General features: G+C 34.8%; 1 protein-coding gene across 2 annotated transcripts in view; it reads left to right on the forward strand.

Moving 5' to 3' along the window:
• Positions 1-22,729, forward strand: part of puf (ubiquitinyl hydrolase 1 puf) — a 129,554-nt gene that overhangs the window by 2,741 nt on the left and 104,084 nt on the right. For both annotated transcript variants that reach the window (XM_072531762.1, XM_072531763.1), the window contains exons 3-6: positions 9,109-9,605; positions 12,984-13,118; positions 17,155-17,426; positions 19,222-19,440. In XM_072531762.1, the coding sequence (XP_072387863.1) occupies positions 9,109-9,605; positions 12,984-13,118; positions 17,155-17,426; positions 19,222-19,440 (1,123 nt within the window). The remainder of the gene's footprint in view (positions 1-9,108; positions 9,606-12,983; positions 13,119-17,154; positions 17,427-19,221; positions 19,441-22,729) is intronic.

Genomic DNA, 22,729 nt, shown 5'->3' on the forward strand with positions numbered 1-22,729 from the left:
TATAATAGACATAGTTTCAAGTTTTTGAAATGTTGTATTTGTCTGTTGTTTGTTGTTGCGGTTTGTATATTGGAGTAAGCAATACTGTTTCAGAATTTTTTAAATGATATTCATATAAATTCTGTATATATTTAGAAGAGATATTCTTTTTTTGTATAAGTATTACGTGGATTCTGTATTTAGTATTCCATTCTGATTTTTGTTTCTGTTGGCAGAGATCTCTTAGGTGTGCAGTATTTTATGATGATTCTTATTTTACACTTTTACATGGGTGATATAATTACTATTTAAATGGGAATAAGCCACAATTAAAGGTTAAATTACGTTTATTGATGTTTCAATTTCTACTTCAAAAATCGTTCTCAAAATACAAATATTAGTAAATTAAATTTTTGTTTTTCTGTTCTTTAGTGAAAAATTCTAATAATTTAATTTTATCTGACTCATTAATATTGACAATTCAGAGATACATTATACATTTTAAAGTAGACGACTTTAAAATGATATTGCCAATATTGTTGAGTTGCGCTCCTGGGACGACTTTACTTATAAGATAGTTCATTCGATTACATGAAATCAACTTTAACTTGAGGATATTCATCAGAAAAGGTCATAGTATGTAATTCGTCTGTAAAAAGACAAATATATGCCATGATGACAGTAAAATTCTCCTGTTAGTGATTTCATAGTAAATTATGAGGGAAAAACCAGGAAAAAAGCCTCATTATACTATCCCGACATAGTAAGTATTTGGTCATGCATTTAGTTTACCTTCAATAAACACCAAATTCTGATTTTATATGTTTGTTATTTAAAAAACATAAATGATGTATTGTACTTTGATTTTTCTCTTTTTACGTATGGCTGATATATTTGAGTCATTTTATTATTGCAGTAATTTAAAAGTGGTTTAATCATATACAGTTTATTTTCTATTACGTCTTCTTTTGGATTGAAAAAGATGAAAAAGAAGATCAGTATTCAGGTAGTTCTGGATTCTATTGGTTTTCCATGTTCCCATATGCAATGTAAGTCCAAAAAATGTTTTAAGTTTGTTAACACACTTTCATTGATTTATATGTGAATGATCTGAACCCAGAAGATTTGATAAAATAAAAATTTTTATTCCCATGTAACACTTCCACCATTCCAAAATAATCATTTTCTTCTTCAACATCTAAAAAAAATAAAAGAAAGCAATTGTGAAAAAAACTGAGAGTGGCCATCTTCATGCCAATCGCTTCAATGTATTTTTTCTCGCCATCTGATCTAAAGTATCAACACCATCTATAGTCTCATTATAAAAAAGATTGATATCTGATTTATTTTTGTATTCACCGCTTACAACATCATCAGAATGCTAGGTTGATAGAAAGAGGAGTATCTTTGTAGGATTCTGACACGTTACATAAGAAAGAAGATTAACTAGTGGGTTTCGTGACTTGGATGTGAAAATGCAAACATATTTGAATACAATTGCCTTTCTTCCGTTTTCTTAAGTATTTCCGGTATATGCCTGCGCGATTTTGTTGGAGAATGCCAACTAAAGTCAGACCAAAGTCATTGTGCAGATCTTCTGCAAACTCCTCAGAAGTGTCATATCTGTCCGTCATTATGTTACATCCAGAGTTTCAAATCAGAGATAGAAATCGTTTTACTATTTCCTGTGGACCCCTAGCAGGAGAAGAGCAATAGCAAATAGCAATGGAATTAATAAAATATGATGGAAGAGAATTACACAAAGAAATAAACAATATCTATGTCTATCTATAAAAAAGGAGATCGCGAGGAGTGCGGGAATTACAGAGCAATAACTCTATTAAATACCACATATAAAATGCATGAGACTTAAATCATGCGCTGATCAACAAATAATTCCTTACATACAGTGGAGCAAATGATTCAAAAATCCAGAGAATACAACCGAGAATTGCATGTAATATTCATAGATTTCAAAAGCGCTTTTGATACAATTAATCCGACAAAAATACTGAAAGAGCTAGAGTATCTTGGAATCCCAGAAAAATTAAGACATGCTAACAGTGAGTCTAGAGAACACCACAGCAAAGATATTTCAATTGAACAACTTCTGTCTAAGGAGATCAAAGTAAACAAAGGCGTAAAACAAGGTGACTTTATCTCCACGACACTATTTAACCCGATGTTAGAAGCAATAATAAGGAGGACAAACTTCGTAAACAAAAACATTACAGATCAACTTCAACTATGTAATAGCATATTATGCAGACGATCTAGTCATTATAGCAAAGACAAAGATGGTACTTATAAGAGCAATTGAAAAATTAGATAAAGAAGCAAAGAGAATAGGGGTAGAGATAAACCAGCACAAAACAAAATAAATGACGATAGGGAAAGGTGACACAACTCAGAAATATCTAGTAATACAGAACCATAAATTTGAAACTGTATATACCTTTATCTACCTGGGAAAACAGGAAAAGAGAGAACAGAGGAAAGAATTCTAAAAAGAAAAAAAACATAGAATGAATAGAAACCTGTTGAGAAGCAAGACTTTAAGTCCAAGAAGCAAGTAAGAGAACAAAGGTGAATCTATATAAGGCCTGTTGTTACATATATGGGATGGAAACAACAACAATTAACAAGAAATAGGAAGACAGTCTACTGAAATTTGAAAGAAAAATAAGAATGCTACTGGTCCTCAATGTAACAAGAGAGGGAGAAAAAAAGAATGAAAACGTGCCAAAACTAAAGAAGAATTAATGGGAGAAAATATACAGATACATAAATTCTCTTCACTTAGAATGGTTAGGATATATACACACTCAGATATGCTGAGAAGGATAACTAACTGGATACCACTATGGCCTATGTGTAGAGGAAGGCCTAGACGAAGATAACTGGATGATGGATGACAAAGATGATATAAGAACAATGAATATTAAAGACGAAAAAGTTCAGTGCAAGGACAATAAGAAATGGAGAAGAGTCACTACAGCAGCAACGACATATGCAGCAAGCTATAAATGACATAGAGGTATAATCCACCTTATCCAAGTAATAGGATTTTGAACGCCACGACGTTCGCTATAATCTCTAGGGATTGTAAAGCTTAATGAATGATTGAAGAAAACCTATATGATTTATGCAGAAATTTCTTAGTTTTATTTTTAATTATTAACAATTTAGTGCAAAACATGCGATTTTTTTTCGAATATTCGCTTACCATTAAAAAGGTATTTATTTATACTTAAATACAAACATTTTATCTGTTAAGAGATGGAAAAATCTTCATAATGGCGTATTCTAAATTTTTTTAAATTAATTTGTTGCTCCTATAATAGCAAATTAAGGCAAACTGAAATAAAAAAACTTATTCTAGGATGATCATGATGATTTTTTTATTTCGTAGCTAATTTGTTTATAATAATCAGACTAATACAGCTGAACATTGTTGGTTCATAATACACAGGAGTTGGCTTGTGTAAGATCAAATGGGAGGTATGAAAGAAAACAACCATACTGGTGGAACGAGCAGCTTGAAAATCTGAGGACAAATTGCATGAGAGTAAGAAGGGAGTGTAAGAGGTTAAGAAGAGTACAAGCAGGAGATTTGGAAGAGAGAATAAATGAATTAAAGCGAATGCAGAATGAATACAGGAATGAGATAAGAAGATCTAAGAAAGAAAGGTGGAGTAACCTGCTGCAGGGTCTCGAAAGGGATATCTGGGGGCTGGGCTTTAAGATTTTCTGTACCGAATCGAAGGGGAAAAAGATACCCTACCCCCCCCCCCCCAACTGCCTGAGGAGGAGAAACTCCGTTTAATACGAAAACTCTTTCCTCAGGTGGAGGATAGGCATGAAAGGGTTATTGGTTTCGTATATGCGGAACCTTTCACCGAGTTGGAACTCGGCGAGGCTGTTGGACGGATGAAGATCCGAGAAAAGCACCTGGCATAGATGGAGTCATGCCGGAGACAGTAAGACTCGCCGCACTAAGATACCCGCAGGTTTTCCTAAAATTGCTAAACAAACTGCTTGAACAACAGCAGTTTCCAACAATGTTGAAAGAAGCTAAGGTTGTCCTTATCCCGAAAGGTAGAGGTGAAGAAGAAGAGGTGCGATTTCGGCCAATTTGCCTTCTTAGTTCGATAGCTAAATTGTATGAACAGCTTGTAAAAGGCCGCCTTGAGCGAGAGCTAGAACCGCCAATATGGTTTTAGGGCCAAAAGGTCCACCATAGATGCGGTTGCAGAAGCAACCTCCTTAGTTACGCAGGATACAAAGAGATGTATGGCTCTCATCCTGCTTGACGTCAAGAATTCCTTTAATACGGCATCATGGGAAAAAATCATGTCCAGGTTGAGAGAATTGGGCGTTAGTGAGTACCTGGTCAACGTAATTGATAGATACTTAACTGACAGGTCCATAAGAGAAAAATATACCAGCATCAGTTTGTCGCAGGGTGTTCCGCAGGGTTCAGTACTAGGTCCCATCCTGTGGAATGTCTTGTATGACGGGGTGTTGAGGCTACAGATACCAATGGCTTGTAGCTTCTGCCTTTGATCTCGAACTGGTTGCGAAGGTGAGTCATAAAACGGACATGGCTAATGCAGCTAACACAGCCCAGCGTCGTATTAGTAGGTGGATCCGAGAGAACGATCTACAGCTAGCGCCTCAGAAAACTGAGGTGTTAGTTCTCAAAGGGAGCCGGGAAAAATCCTCTCTTCGCTTTATAGTGGAAGGTATGGAGGTTGCATCGGTTAAATCGATTAAGTATCTGGAAGTCTGGTTGTCGGAAGGACTAAGGTTCGGAGTACACATCCAAAAGACAGTAGAGAAGGCGAACCGAAATCTGGAGGCGTTGATACGGCTGATTCCAAACATTGGAGGCCCAGGTAGCACCAAAAGAAAGGTGCTAAATATAGTTTTCCAGTCGGTGGTAACCTACGCCACCCCCGTGTGGTGTAGCGTACTAAGCACTGCGAAATACGCTAAGCTGATGGAGACTTCACAAAAGCGAATGCTTCTCAGGGTATCTAGCGCATATAGGACAGTTTCAAATGAGGCTTTATATGTTATTGGAGCGGTGATACCGATCGTTTTGTTGTACAAAGAGCGAGCGAGGGTGTATGCTAGGAGGATGGATGTAAATATAGATGAGAATGAGAGAGAAAGAACGGTAGTAGAGTGGCAGAGAGAATGGGCGAGTGATAGCGGAAAGGCAAGCTGGACGAAGCAGCTTATTCCCGATTTGAGACTGTGGTGGGAATGTAAGTTCAGGAAACTATACTACTTCCTGGCGCAGTTTCTGACTGGATATGGTAGTTTTGGCACCTTCACAAATAGAATAGGCAAATCTGTCTCAGCAGACTGTACTGTTTGTGGGGTACCGGACGCTACCCATTACATTTTTAACTGCCAGAGATGGGCAAATGAGAGGGAAGATTTCGAGAGGCGAATGGGTTTCGGGCTGGATAAGAGAAAGGTTGTAAACATAATGTTGAGAGGAGAGAAAGAATGGAGAGAAGTACACTGTCTGATTTCTGGGGCGATGAAGAAAAAGGAGCAGGAGGACAGGGGAGGAAATTGAGCCAGGAATTTATGGTTAATATTATTTATTAGTTTATGGCCTAACGTCTGAAACATTTTCTGATTTACGGTAATAGGTATTATTTATAAATTTTTAGTTTTTTATTTTAGTTGTTCATTGAGTGGCAAGACCACCTCTCTGGAACGGTGGTTAAGGTTTTAGCCAGAACACGGTTAATCCGGCACTATCCTGGGGTCTTCTGGCCTAGTATCCTACTCGGCCGAAAGATGCCAGGGTGTCTTATTCCGTGACGTAGATGTCCAAAAAAGATTTCCCCCACCGTTGCCTGTCAGAATTGAATGAATACCTTCTTAGGCTCTTACTGGAATCTGGCAATAAAGTTCTCATCACCATTTACAACCCTGCATGAGTCCTATCCTCCTCAAGAATTTCTTTCCAATCGTCCCTATCCACCGCCTTCCTCCGCTAAACATGTATTCCCGTATTTCTCATGTCTTCATCGATGTTATCAAGGAACCTTGTTCTGGGTCTTCCTCTTCTTCTCTGACCAATGGGTCTATCAAGGAGCGTTTTTTCTAGCTGGGTCATTTTGTTCCATCCGCATTACATGCCCTATCCACCTCAGACGTCCTATGATATCTGGTTCCTGTTTTATTCTATAAAGTTCGAAGTTGTATCGTCTTCTCCACATTCCATTCTCATTCACTGCTCCATGGATTCGCCTTAGTACTTTTCTTTCAAAACATCCTAACATCTTTTCATTACTTTTTGTTAGAGTCCAGGTGTCTGAACCATCTGTTAGGACTGGACGTATTATTGTTTTGTAGAGTTTTATTTTTGTATTTCTCGATATAATTGTGGATTTAAGGAGGAGATTGAGCCCAAAATAGCATCTGTTGGCCGTGCAAATTCTGCGGTTTATCTCTACGGTAGTATTATTTTTAGTGTTAATGAGCTCTCCCAACTATACAAATTAGTTCACTGCTTCGATGACGTTGTTTTTTTATAACAAGTGGACGTAGGATTTGTGGTTGCGTACCTATTTTCATATACTTCGTTTTGTTGGTGTTTATTATTAAACCCATTTTTGTAGCTGATTCTTTTAATGCTACATACTCCTTTCGTACAGCGTTTTCCTTCTTTCAACAATATTGATATCAGCGTAGGCAAGGATTTGCACTGATTTATTATATATTGAACCAATGGTTGTGATTTGTGACATACGAATTACTTTTTCCAGAGCCAGATTGAACAGTATACAGGAGAGAGGGTCTCTCTGGCGTAGCCCATTATTTATTTTAAAAGGTTCAGACAGTTTTTCCTGAATTCATACTGTACATTTCAAGAGTTAGTTTTTTTTTTTAAATTTACCAACTGATTTGGTATTTCTAGCTCTTTCATTGCTTTGAACATTTCTTCTAATCACAGAGTCGTAGGCTGCTTTGTAGTCTATAAATGGACGGCTTTTTGCAGAAAGGAACCAATCCACAAAAATGAGATTTTCTATTATACCATTCTTATTGTAGTACGGGTCATATACTTTACTCCAAAAAAGATCCATCCCAGCAGGTAGTTCCTATCGCCATCTATTAACGACCGAACCAAACTAACATATCAGTGTACTCAGAAAGTTTCCTGCAGATGGGATCCAAACGGTTTGGTTTTCCTTTCTGCAAAACGACTTAACAGTCACAGCTGGTAAGAATAAATAATATGTGATGAGTATATATGCCATGTTCCAGTGTTTTTTCTAAAATTTGTCTCAGGGTTGTAATCTGATGAATTGTCGATTTACCACCTCTGAAACCAGCCTGGTATTTTCCTACTATCCGTTCTGCATATGGTGCCATACGGTGACATAGTTTATGAGCTGTATTTAGAGGCGTAATTACTCTGTGGTTAGAGCATTCAAAGATATCTCCTTTTTTGTGTATGGTGCAAAGTATTCCAATATTCCAATCATTGGGGAGGGATTTCTGTGTCCATATTTCTTTTATAAGCTGCTGTAATGCCACCTTGTTTATATAGTTCAGCTGGGAGATTATCTATTCCGGGTGATTTGGTTCTGGCTAGTTTTTTAACTGCATCTATAACTTCAAGAATCGTTAGTGGTTCCTCTTCCCTCTCGTCTGTTCCCCTAACCTCATCCCTTTCGTCTTCCAAGTTTTCTTCTTCTATATTAAGTGCCTGGTTAAAGTATTCCACTCATCTATTCAATAAATCTTTCCTTGTTGTTAAATGTCGCGATTCTGACTTCTGCATTGACTTGTGGTTGCCTTGAATTTTTTTCTGTTGATGTTAACACTCTTATAGAATGCTCTGAATTATTTCTCTCTGTTAAGGTTTTTTAAGTTCCTTATTTAAGCGGTCTCGTTTTTTTATTTTGTGTATCCTCTTTTCTTCTCTTCTTTTTGTCTGGTAATTCTCTACAGTTGTTCTAATTCATCGGATAAGCATCTTTCTGTAGGCTTCAAATCACAAACGATCCACGTCACGGGAAATGCTTCCACGAAGACGGCATTAGGTGGAATTTGTAGCTGAAGTTGTTTAGGTTTAAAAAATGTACTTGTACAATTAAAAAAAGGAGTTTTAAATGTTTTAGATCGTTCGTAATGTGAAAGTTTAAATTTAACGATTTTAATTCATATTTCAAATGGGAAACTTAAAATCTGGGTTTCATGATATAGGTACATTTTATTGATCTCATGAGAACAGTAGAAAATGGTAAACATTGCGCAACGTTTATGTAACAGCTTTATAGAAACTGACTTCATTTGGGGCATAATACAAAAAGAAAGCTACACTCTTTAAAACGCATTGTGATTTTTGTCGATAGGATACTCTGATCAAAAGATATCGAATTTTTATAGTCGTGTTTTCTTTTCTTGTTTGAAACATTTTTTTCTGTGGCGTACAGATTCTTGGTAAATCGATGTCTCTTTTCCCTACGAGGTATGGTTTTAGGAGGAACACAGGGGTAGGGGTGGCAAACCTTTTTGCATCTTTTTGGGGTCCCAAAATTGACATTCTTAGCTAAATTCAACTTGGACGTATGATCTTTAGAGGTTCAGTGGTATTTTCGCCTCTGAAAACTGAAGTATGTAACCTGTATAATAATAATTAATGGAAGATATACGATAAGCCATTTAGCTGCAGTAAGACTGGTGTACTTGCAGTACAACAGACGGCTTGCAGGGACGAAAAAATCGACTGTAGTGAAACCAGACGTGCAGCTTATATTAAGTTAACTCCAATTTAATAAATATCTCAAAGAAGTATTTCTAAACGTTCCAAATTTAGAGTTCTACAAGGACTTATCGAAATCAAGTCCTCCAAATGTAATATCTTATGCTCAGAGAATTTGCAATGTTTGAATATTCCTATATTTGTGAGCAGTTTTTCCAATAATGAAACTTTATAAAAAAAAACTGTATTAGAAATAGATTGACTGATAAACACCTCAGTTCACTCTTAAGAATAACTACTTAATATTATTGATTATTTAATACAACAGTATTGTATCATGTTGCAAATACATATTTTATATAAAATATTAATTTTTTTTATATTTTCAGGCAATGCATGTGTTGTTACCGGGATCCTAAAAATCTCGAGCGTTTCAGCTATGTTACCCAAGGCCTTATCTACATGGCAGCTAGTCAGTTAAAACTTTTAGCCGATAAATCATCGGAAAGCAGTAAACAAGTTGAATCAGAACCCGAAAACAAGGATGCGAAAACTGCCAAGTCGCCCGAAGACGAAAAAGAAAATCCGGAAGTTATAGAGCGTGACAAGCTGCTTATTCTGGTCTCAAAAATATTTTTATTAAATTTTCCTTTATACGTAGCCTACAAGCATACCATACAAGCCAAGATCGATGAATTGACGCAGCAGGAAATGCAAAATTTGAATTTGTTCTGTGATCTGCACGATTCTGAGATTCCTATTTATTTATTAAAGAACGTCAGTTGGTTCTGTAAGATGGGAGGTCTGTTAGCAATGACTACTTGTTTTACCCAACTCTCTCCCGAGTTGTTACCGATATCGACTGCACACGCTATGATATCCATAGGTAAGTTAAATGTTGATATTTATTTACGGCGTGATATTTGCCTTTGAAATACTTTCATTGTCTTCTATACAATATTATCGCATCCTACCAATATTGATAGGAGAACCAATCTATCCAATAGATCTATAGAACCAATAGATATTTTTCTGTCCCAATAGTAATTCTATTATGTTCGACGATTGCCTGGCTCTGTATATGTATGTACAGGGCTAACTATATTTCCTAGCGCCAAGTTAATTTGCTTTTTATCTGTATTCTATATACAGTAGAGCGTCGAGAATTCGAACTAATTGGTACAGGGGTAGTTCGGATTATCGAACATATTGTAACGAGATTAAATAAAACGAGCGGTTCGAATTTATATAAGTATATTTATTTATAAGTTTACAGTTCGGTACTCTCTTATCAACTAAGACTCACTCATAACATCGTTACATATATATACCAAAAAGTATTATTCTCTAATCTTCTGGGATAGTCCCTCTAATTCGCCTACGTGACGTGTTGTTCTCTCTCGCACTCGATACATCGCGAATGTTTTTGATGTCTTTTTCGAGATGCAACCGTTACATGGGCCATGCCGAAATCATGTCCGTAACAATATGTTCAAAATACAAAGCTCATAAACATAATACATACATATTATGTACATACGTTTTAGTTACAAGGAATAAAACACCTGCATAATAAACAAATATATTGTATGTATTTCTGCATAAACAAAACAAAAATTTAAACTCTAAAAAAATATGTACATACATACTCGTATAGTACATAATATGTATACGTGAGAGATCAAAAGATACATATGTAATAAGTTTAATTTGTTACATGAATATAATCTGAAATCTTTTTTTGAACTACTGTGACTGCCCTTTTCTTTGCTGTCAAATCGCGGATTCTTTTCAGCACTAGCAACTGCGCCGAATTAGGCTCAGGCTGATTCTCGAACCACTTCATAGCAGTTTTCAATGAGTTAAATGTATCGGAATGTGAAGGCTTTGGATCATCATTATCATGGTCATCGTAGTTGCTATCCTCGGCGTTTTCATCAACCATATTAGAAACGATATAGACAATTTTATCGTCCTCATAAATTTGATGTCCTTGTAGATTATGATCGAATTCGAGCCATTCTTTAACATCCTGTTCGTTACATTCTTCGAACCAGATATATTTTGACATATTGCAGCGATATCTGTCACATTTTCGCCCTGAACGCTTTCGATTTGTTTGTCATCTTGTATTTTCCATAATTTTCCATCCATTTCTGAAATTTTCATTAGTCAAACTGTCCCACGAGGTCGCTAACATATGACAGCAGTCTTTTAAATTTAACTATTTCGAATAAGTGATCACGCTATCTTCGTCTCGTTCAGCGATAAGCAAACGTTGTAACACTTGCTTTCGGTACAGTTTCTTACATTTAACAATTATTCCATGATCCATGGGTTGCAAAAGAGCCGTTATATTGGGGAAAAACATCACCACAAAATCTTAGTCAACTGCGTTTAAACGATCTAATCCAGGATGAGTCGGCGCATTGTCAATAAGTAGCAATACTTTTCCCGTCTTCTCTTCTTTCTCCTGTGTTTCTTTACTTCGGGTATAAACATCTTAGAAAACCACTCCATGAAGATTTCCGAATCCATCCAAGCACTCTTTTGTCCTCTATATGTGACAGGAAGACATTTGATGTTTTTGAAGCAACGCGGTTTCTTGCTTTTACCTATTACCAGCAAAGGAAGAGTCACTTGCGTTTGAACATACCATACATACCATACATCTCACGATAAATCGTGAGGAGTGGCATCACTGCACATGTTTATTGCGATATTACGGTCTCCGACGGAGTTCGAGGCATTACGCGCGGTTGCCAACTTTCAATATCGCAACGAAGTGCGTTTGCAGTCGAGAATTTAATTTATTTAATTTCGGTCCGAGATCATTTTTTTTTTATTTTATAATTTTTTTTCTCGTTCGGATTAGCGAACGTTCAGATTACCAGGGTTCGGATTATCGATGCTCTACTGTATTTCGGAATGCTAGACTCGTATACAATATATTTTAATATTCTCCTAAACCACAGAATACACCACCAAACAAGAAGCGAAACGAAGGGCTTTTTCGCAATTCAAATTTCTGTGAGATCCGCCATCTTCTAAATATTTATCTTTCAACCTATAAAAACGGAAGTTTGTTTACGTATTGGGAAGTATTGTTTTGTGTGTGTTGTTTAATAGTAAAAAAAGAATAATACTGTTATACAAATTTTTGTATATACATATACATATTTTAATACCTTAAAAAAAGTATAATATCTTCTTCTTCTTCTTCCTACTTTATAAATAGGCTTAATGCCTGTTTTACTTCGGTTTTTAGCCTCAATTGACGTTGTACGACCATCTTTTCCTCGGTCGTCCCAATTATCTTCTTCCATTTGGCGATTTGTCTCTTGCTATTCGTACTATTCTATTTTCTGTCATTTTTTCGATGTGTTGATTCCATTCCACTTTTCTTCTTTTGGTCCACGCCTTTATTTCCTCTATACCACATCTCGCTCGTATTTCCTCACTTCTTACTCTGTCTCTTAGAGTTTGGTTTGTTATTTTTCGTAAGACTTTCATTTCTGTTGTTTCCAGTAGTCTTTGTGTTTTCGCCGTATCTGCTCTTGTTTCCGCTATGTACGCTATGTCAGATTGTGTTGTTGAGACATCCTGCTGCTCTGTTTGCCATGTTCACTTGTTTTTGTACTTCTTCCACTTTTCCGTAGCTTGACAATTTTATTCCCAAGTATTCAGTTTCCATCACTTGTTCTATTATTTTGTTATTTACGACTAGTTTACATCGTCTCGGTTCCGCTGATATCACTATCGTCTTAGTTTTCTCTGTTGAGATCTCCATGTTGTATATGAGCGCCGTATCTTCGAATTCTTTAATATTTTATTTAAGTATAATATAATAGTAAAAAAATATATAAAAATATAAAAATAATACTGTTATACATATTTTGTATATACATATACATACATATTTTAATACCTTAAAAAAATCGATAAAAAGTAATAGAAATCGACCGATTTTCATCTCTATTTTGAAATTAACTCTCAAATTCAATCGCTTTTTATCGATTTTTAACGTACTAAAATACTTTTAGTACGTTAATTTGTTTGTTAAAAAAAAATAAATCTATATTTTTGACTTAAGACCTTTTTACTTATCAGTACAGAATTGAAAAATGGGTTATATTAAATTTTACAGAAAAAAATACAATTCATACAAAACAGATCTGCTTAGAAACATTAGTTTTAATAATTACTTTGTTTCTCAGTGTTTCTTCTGTCCTACGAACATTGTACCGACATTGTTTTGTTTTAGTCTGCAATTTAAAGCTATGGATGAACTACAAGAGCATGGTATCCATGTTAGTACCTTTAAGATCTTGCGTTTTGAGATATATGTGTAAGCTCTCAGATCAGGATTTGAGAACACCCACTATTAAAAGTATGGCTGGTAAGTAGATCTTTTTAATTTATTATTTGGTTTTAGTTTTTATTTATTAATTTTCCTATAGTTACAATATATTATGAAGGGTAGTACTTTTTATTAATTTAATAAGAGGCAAGTTCAATTTAAATATACATTAATAAAACGGGAGCTTTAGATATGTTGGTTTATAAGTATCTACTGTTATAACAAATTAAAAATGATTCAAATCTATTTGGTTTTAAGTAATCATAAAGTAGTTGTCAAAAAGTAATTGTTTTAATTCGAATTTTATTCTCACTTGTTGACTCTCCTTTGACTCTTACTTACTATTTGACTCATCCAGTATATACAGCTAAGCCAAAAAATATTTGAAACTAACAAAGTGAAATATATTATATTCTTTTTCTGGACCATCGTTCTGCCTATTTCCTTTTATTTATATTAAAAAACAGTAGGTTTCTTTTTATTTTTTATTACAGTTGCAAGTAATAAATAGTGTCAACATCAAAGAAACCGCCACCTATTTCGGCAGGCGGTTTTAGTCTTTACCAACGATGTAATATACAACATCGTTGGTTTTTACATTACGCCGCATCGGTTTATCTTTCGAAGTGTCTGATCTGATTACTGACATATCAATCAACAAAGAATTGGTTTTGTTTTGTTTTGCCGACATCCGGGTATTTCGCTTAGTTTACTATATATTGGTTATCTGTACCAGAAGTAAGGAATATTTCTGTACATCGAAACCATAAGACGCTATGTAAACTTTTTTTGTTAAAATGAATATTATATGTATCCTGTTTTACTTTTTAATACTCTTTTCAGAGATATATGACATTATGTCCTAGTCCTACTAGATTTTATTTTAGAACCGAAATTAAAATACTACGTGCGTTTTCTAGTTAGAGCCATATAAAACTATGAGTACTTAGTGTCTTATACCCCTAAAGTAACAGCAAAGAATTGTAGACGCATATAGAAGAATCTTTCACTGTTATTTTTTAGCGTCGGCAAAGGTTATACATAAAACAATGAGAAGTTGATCATGATTTTAGTTCCTTATTTGTACCACTAGGGAGCAGTCATGTCAGCGCTATTACTGCTTCTAAAATATGAAAGAGTGGGGCAACAAATGCAACTTTAGATATTTTTATATGTAGATGCCGCGTGGTCATCTACAATAATTAAATCTTTTTAGAAAAAATATTGATTCAAATTTTAAATTTAAATATGTGCGAATCTACAAATAATATAATTAACCCTTTACCGCATGAATTTTTGTTTTTTGTCAAAAATAAATTCTGAGAATTTAATAAGAATTTTAATTCTATATTTACGTAAAAATATTGAAAAAAATCTAGCTACGAGAAAAACTTTATTGACATCAAGAACAAGTAAGTCACTATAATTATTAGCACTATTATGGATGGTCGCTAATAAACCGTCTTCTTTTTCCTTCTTGTATGTAGGCTTTAAAACCTGTTTCTTCTTCAATTATAGCCTTCTTATCTTTTTCTTGGTCTGCCAATACTTCTTCGTTCATTTGGTGACTTATCTCGTACTATTTGTACTATCCTATCCTCTGCCATTCTACTAATGTGTTCGTTTCAGTCCTGTTTCCGTTTTGTCTTCCATCCATTTATGTCTTCTATATTGCATGCTCTTCTTATGTTTTCGCTTCTCTCTCCATCCAACAGACTTTTCCTTGATATTTGTCGGAGTATTTTCATCTCTTTTGTTTCTAGTAGTCGTCTCGTTTTAGATGTGTCGGGTCTTGTCTCCGCCGTGTGTGTTAATATAGGTCTAATTGCTGCTTTATAGTTTTTTGTTTTTGTGTCTTGTCTTAGGTGTTTGTCCTTCCAGATTGTGTCATTAAGAGATCCCACCGCTTTACTTGCTTTTAAGCTTTGTTGTCGTACTTCTTCAACATCTCCGTAACTAGTTATATCTATTCCCAGATATCTAAACCTGCTTTATTATTTTCCCATCAATTTAGATTTTACATCGTAGTCACCCTGTCTGACTCTGCTTTGTACTGGTATACACTGTGTTAGTTTTCCATTTATCTTTGCCTGTATTCGATTATGTAAGTAGATGTTTTCGATGGTTTTTATAATATTGATTGGCATGTTTATTTTATACAGTAGGTGTAAGACGTCTTCGACTTGGATGCGATCAAAAGTCTTTGTCAGGTCTATAAAACATAGATATGCTAGTTTATTGTACTCGATGGCCTTTTCTGTTATTTGTCTTAGTATAAATACTGCGTCTACGCAGGATCTTCCGGATCTGAATCCTTGTTGTTCATCTGATAAAGTTGTTAGTTTATTGATTTTGTTGGTTAGGACTTTTGTGGTAAGCTTGTGTGTACTCCTTGTGGACGAAGACATTAAACTGGCGTCTGGAATAAAGCTCTTATCGTCTGCGGCATGAAGTCTAATGTATCTTTTAACATTACCAGAACTGCTAGAGGAATAGCATTTCGTCGTGGCATCTTGCCAGGTTGATTTTATCATATTTCCTATAGCGAAAATCCAAGGTTCATTTAAAAATATAACTTGTCTCGGATTATCAGAGATCTTATTGTTCATGTATTTTTTAAAAAAATGACCGTTTTGATACAACATTTGAGAGTTCACGCAATACTTGTCTATTTTTTGTCTTTTTATGTCGAAAACTTAAATGTTTCAGCACTCTCGTTTTAAATAATATTTTTGCTGATTGACCATTTACCTACTACGCAATTCCTACTAAGATAAAATAATACCAGATCATTTAATGTATAACTATCAACAAAAATGTAATATATAATGACAAGTATGAATTTGATGGTAATACGATCTTTACAGATATCGCCGCCACAGTACATATTTTTCTTTGTCAAGAAAAATATGTACTGTATGTATGTCAAGTGTACTACTATATGTATGTCAAAATTCAAGATATGTGTGGGTGGATTTAAGAAATTATATGAAATTTTTACGAGGGGATTGATTACATCATCATGTGACATTGCAGTCTTTACTTTTCTAATGGTAATATGTTGTTGTAAAGGCATAACGTTGATTATTTGGTAAATCTCCATTATACGCCATAATAAGAAATTAAACAAAAATCATTAAAACATGTTTGCTAATAAATTCACTGTGTAAATAGGATATTTTCCTTACTATTGGAATAAAATATAAAAACGAAAACTTGTTGAGCAGTGTTGATTCACACAACAGAGCAGTAAAATGTTATACACAAAGATTTTGTAAAAGATATCTGCGCATACCTGGTCCACTAGTAATAAAGTTATTAGAATTTAATACCAAAGTGGTCTTCGTTCATAGTTTTGACTATATTTCAATTTCTGTTGACTTAACCTCACTTTTTGCACATTGACCACATTTTACTGTATTTCCTTTAAGTGCACAAGGTCACCTAGCACGGCTATCATGGTAGTAATTTCTCATGTAAATCCTACAAACCACGGCACTACAACTTTGTTTTTTCACAATAAGAACATTTTTCTGCAGAATAAAATTTAACATCACTTCCTACACACCTCAAAAGCAATGCCCCATTTTTATTTTTACACTCAGTTCTCATGTGTCAAGATTCGTTCACTACGCAATATTTTCTTGTCTAACGAATTTAAAAATGAATCATTTGAATGGAATCCGGACTTAATGGTGTATGATTGTTGTATTGAGTATTGAGTACTTGTTTGTCAATCTATAAAATCTTAGAGTTGAAAATAATCCGTCTTCTTAGTTTTCGTCAATTCTATCAACACTTCTGGCAAAAAAGTTAGTGTAGCATATATAATAATTGAGGTTTTAATGGAATAGTGTGCCCATTTCCAGTTTTTATCGAACAAACAACTCATTACTTACTACAAAGTACCCTGTTTACGAACAACTTTTATAGATTTGCTCAAATTTTATAGCAACTCCTATAGTGTTAACCTTCTTGAAATTCTGAGCCTATTTCATTTATTTTTTCTACTAAAAGCACTACTTTACACGAACGGAAATATATTATGAGATTAATTATATTTTTAATTGAACAGATTTTATGTGGAACGCCATCAAAGATCCATTGGATTCACACGTAGCTTTTGATATTGACGGCCTAGATCTTGCCTTCAAGTATTTTACTTCAACTACTTTAACTATGCGTTTGGCTGGTATTACGCAAATTAACAATCAAATCGGACTACTGGCCGAAATATGCGTTGGAGAATCTCTACCTGAAGCTGAAGCTGCACCGAGGCAAATGGCAGATTGGTTGATCAATAACAACATTATTTCACATATTTTTGGACCAAATCTTCATGTTGAGGTAAGTAATGTTTTATATTTAGGTGCCATTTTCTTTCATGTTAGTGCAAAAAAAAAGTATGAGTTTAAATTATGATATGGAGATATTGATAATTTCATGATCAAAAGTTTTATTTAAAAATCGTTTATAAAAGGTAGATAATTAAAAATACCCTTTCGGGCTACATCACAGAACGTTTTTGGACTAAAAAGTCCATCATCAGTGTATTATTACCAGGTATACATGAGTCAAGTCACTAAATATCTGGGTGAATTCCCTTAAAAAGTTACAAAATTTATTATGTGTTACATTTTTGTATTTTTATCAAGTTAACATCACACCATGTTTTAAGGGAATATCAAAAACTACGGAGACCAGTAAGTCTACTACCCGTCATATATAAGATATTCACAAAGATCATCAACAACAGATTAACAAATGCATTAGATGCTGCATAGGCAAGAGAGCAAGCTGGCTTCAGAAGTGGATTCAGTACCCTGGATCATTCCATACGCTTCGAGAACTAATCAGTAGAGCTAAAAAATATGAAATACCGCTAGCATTAACCTTAATATATTTCGAGATGGCTTTCGATTCTGTACATCCCAAGGCAGTAATAGACACTTTGACAAACCGTATATAGAGACTTTAGCAAATATATACAGACAAGCAAAAGTTAAGGTATAAAGTTATGAAAACACTCCAGAATTTCCCACTACCAGAGGCGTCCGACAAGGAGACGCAATATCACCAAAGCTCTTTACTGCAACTCTAGAAAATATATTCAGCAAAATGAACTGGCAGAACAAAGGCCTATCCATTGATGGAGAATACCTCAGTCGTCCAATATTTACAGTCGATATTGTTCTTATTGCTAATAATCCTATAGATCTACAAAAACTTATAAGCGACACAAATGCAGCTAACAACGAGGTTGGCCTAAAAATGAACTTGACAAAAACAAAAACCATGTCCAACGAGCTAGTGGATGTCCAAGTTGTAATAATAAACAACACTGCACTTGAGATAGTAGACGAGACAATTAATACATAAGTACCTGAGACAATTAATGCATAAATCTGGCTCCTTACTTCCAGAAATCAACAAGAATGAAACTGGCTTGTGCATCTTTTGTTAGAAATACAGTTATATTCAAATCTAAGATGCAACTCCACCTGAAGAAAATAGCATTCGATCAGTGTATGTATACTCCCAATTATGACATATGGCTGCGAAACTTGGACACTAAAGAAAGAGATAATAGCGAAACTCAAAGGTCAATGGAGCGATGCGTGCTAGGTATAACAAAGAGAGATCGAAAAAGAATAGAATGGATCAGACACAAAAACCAAGGTCACTGATGTAATCCACATAATTTCATCTTTAAAATGGCAGTGGGCGGGACATTTAGCGAGAAGAAGTGATAATAGATGGTCCACTAGAATTACACTGTGGCGTCACTATCCAAGAGGCGTCAAGCGACCAAGAGCAAAAAGACGTCCAAATTTAAGATGAGACTATGAAATAAGGAAACAAGCCGGTACATAGCACAGAAAAGCGAATTTTAGACAATCGTGGCAGAAATGAAGAATGACTGTGTAAGGGAGGCTACACCATAATCGGTAGAATACGCTGAGAATGATGATGATATTAACGAGTTATAAAATTTTTTATGATGTATGTTTCTAGTAATGATTCTGTCAAAATTTTCACTCATTTAATCAACTATATTAAATATGTCTTCTCTTATTTGTATAAAATAAAAGAAGCTAGTAAATATATATCTTATAACAGCTTCTGTTTGTTTACTTTGTAGGTCATAAAGCAAAGCCATATAATTTTAAACTTTCTGGCAATGGAGGGACGAATCACTTGCGATCATATGGACGTAATTTGGGCAGCTGCTCAACTAAAACATTGTTCAAAACCTGTCCACGATCTGTTACCGGGTCTGGTTAAACATTTAGCAGCCGCCCCTACTTTACATCTCTATAGTTTATTAACGAAGCTCGAACCTAAAGATCACACAGAACAAGTAAGTATAACATTAACAAAAAAAATCAAAAATAATGTGTAAAACAAATAATTTCTTCGTTAAGTTCGCTTATAATTTATTTTTACTATAATAAAATACTTTATTGGTTATATTACTCCAAATACCTGGGAGGATTATCGACGTTGTAATATTCATGTTCAACAACCCCAAACACCCACTAGTAATGATTTTTGACTGATTTCAAAGGAAAATAACAAAACTTCAGTACACGAGGTTCACCCTGGCCACCAGGTTGCTCGAGAATCATTGCCGTCGTAATATTCGTGTTCAGCGACCTCGAAAACCTTCCAAATAATGACTTTCGGCCGATTTCGAATGAAAATAATATAAAACTCCAGGAGGCGATGTCCACCCTGAGCACCAGGTACCATCGTCGTTATAATATGTTTTCAGCGACCTCGAAAACCCATGAGTTATGACTGTCAACTGATTTAGTATGAAATTAACATATTCTAGGAGACGAGGTCCACCCTGGTTACTTGGTAGCTCGAGAACCATCGTCGTTCTCATATTCGACTTCAGCGACCTCAAAAATCCCCACTTATTCCTATACTTTTTCAGTTACAAATTTTTTCATTATCTACAAACTTTGGAAATGCATTTCTCTTTTGCAAAAAATGCAATTTTCATTTTATTACCACGAATTTTTGTTCACAAATTTTCCTGACACTTTCACGAATCGAATGCAAAAAGTTTCACAGAAATTCATCTTGCTGCGGAAAATTGGTAGGTTTAGTGCTTCGTTTCCTCGCTTATTACTATTTTTACCGATTTTTTGTAGATTAATATAATTCATATACATTTTTTTCTTCTTCACAGTCCTATCTCTTACCAGTTTTGTCTACGCTAGTTGATATTAGTAATATTGTTATTTCTTATATTTAATTGTTAGTATTATATCTTGTTTCATTGCTCTTGCTCTCTGTAAGTTCCATAGAATTTTCTCCAAAGTTTTTATTTTATCTTCGAATTTTATTTCTAAATTTATTTTATTTCAAACAACGATGAAGTTTATAGAGAATATAGAGAAAAAGATAGAGAAGTGAAAAAACAAATAACACAGCAAAAGAATGAAGAATGGGAAAGAATCTGCTTAAATATTGAAACATATATAGGAGGTACTTCGGAGTCATGGAAAGTACTGAGATTATTGAAACAAAACTCAAAAGAAAAAATTAAATTGGGAAATATACAGGACAAAGAATGGAAGGACTACTACAAGGAACTATTAACAGAACAAAGACCACAATTCATTGGAAAAGAAAACAGGCGAAGACGAAGCAGATTCCCACAACAAGAAATAGAAATAACAGATAGGGAAATGAGAACGGCCATAAAAGCAATCAAAAATAAGAAAGCACCGGGACCTGGAGGCATCTCACCTGAGCTTATAAAATACGGATCAAAAAAATTACACCGGATGATACAATGGATATTTCAGAAAGCCATAAACGGAGAACAGCTCCCAAAGGAATAGACGGCGGCATATATGACATCTATATTTAAGAAAGGAGATAGAAAACGATGCGAAAACTACAGAGAAATAAGCGTAATATCATCAATAGCATCAATCAGCAGGAAGATCATGCATAGACCACATATACACACTGGAACAACTGTTGGAAAAGAAAAAAGCAAGAAAGAGAGATATACACTTGGCATTTGTGGACCTGAGAAAGGCGTATGACTCTGTACCAAGGTCAGAACTATGGGAGGCAATGTACAAATTAGAAATACAGACGGAACTCATAGATGCTACAAAAGCTCTGTATAAAGAAAATAAAGTGTCCATTAAAATGGGAACAAGAATCATAGGAGACTTCACCACAACAAAAGAGCTCCTGCAGGGTTGTTCCACATCTCCAACCCTATTCAAAATATACTTAGAGGAAGCCTTGACTACATGGAAAAGAAAATGCGAAGGCATGGGAGTACCGGTACGGAACGAATACCTATATACGTTAAGTTTTGCAGACGATCAAGTAGTGATTGCACAAGACCAAGACGACCTCAGCTACATGATGAAGACACTATAAGAAGAATATACCAAGGCTGGCCTTTATTAACCTCGCGAAAACAGAGTACCTATCTACAAGTGAAGAAGACATAGAAGATCTACAGATTGATGACAACGTAACAATCAAAGGAAAGGATAAATTCAAATACCTGGGGTTTATAATCACGAAAAAGGCAACAACAGAGGAAGAAATTACACAAAGATTAGAACAAACAAGAACAGCAATCCGACAACTTAAGTCAGTATGGTGGGATAGACACCTAAATATGAAGACAAAAACGCAGATTTATAAAACATTAGTGCGAAGTATTATGACATATGGGGCTGAAAATTGGATCATAAACAAGAAAAACAGCAGTAAGATAGTAGCAACAGAGATGGAATGCCTGCGAAGATGCTGCAGAGTAACAAGAATGGATAGGAGAAGTAATGACGAAATAAAGCAAAGAACATCAATAGAAACAGACATACTAACATATATAGAACAAAAAAGACTAAAGTAGTATGGACATGTAAGAAGAACTAGCGACAGCAGATGGATAAAGAGAATAACCGAATGGAGCCCCATAGGAAGGAGGAAAAGAGGACGACCCCGAAAATCCTGGAGGAACGAAGTAGACGACGCCATGAGTAAGAGAGGACTAAACGATGGAGAATGGAACAACAGAGAGAGATGGAAACGATTGAGCGAGGGAAGGCAGTGAATACTTTAGAATCCCTAAATATATATATATATATATATATATATATATATATATATATATATATATATATATATATATTATTTCTGATTTATGTTCGGCTATTCTAATCATTTCTTCTATTTTTCAGTTTTACGTGCTTACATACCTTGATCGTACCGTTTTTTCATGTTAAGCCATGGCCTTTTCATTCATCCACATTATTCTTGACATAATGTCATTCTCTTAATTCCAAGATCTGTTTCTATCTCGTTTACAGTCCGCCAAAGGTTGTTAAATCGTTTTGAGCTATAATAAAATGCGACGAACGCAAAAAAGATAGTATCTCCTAACTTGAGCCTTTTCGTTCATAACTGAGGTATACGACAATTTCGTTAGGAGTTTCGATTACGCTTGTACCCCACAGTGGGCGCTGGAACGATTTGATTAAAAACAATAAATATGATAGAGTAGGCGGAGAAACGACGGAAGAGTTTTAAATGCAAGTAATTAAGACAAGGTGATTAATCACTCTACTCTTCAATATAGTATTAAAAGTTATGAGAGGCAA

This window comes from Diabrotica undecimpunctata, chromosome 5 (genome assembly GCF_040954645.1).
Source record: "Diabrotica undecimpunctata isolate CICGRU chromosome 5, icDiaUnde3, whole genome shotgun sequence".
Lineage (NCBI taxonomy): Eukaryota > Metazoa > Arthropoda > Insecta > Coleoptera > Chrysomelidae > Diabrotica > Diabrotica undecimpunctata.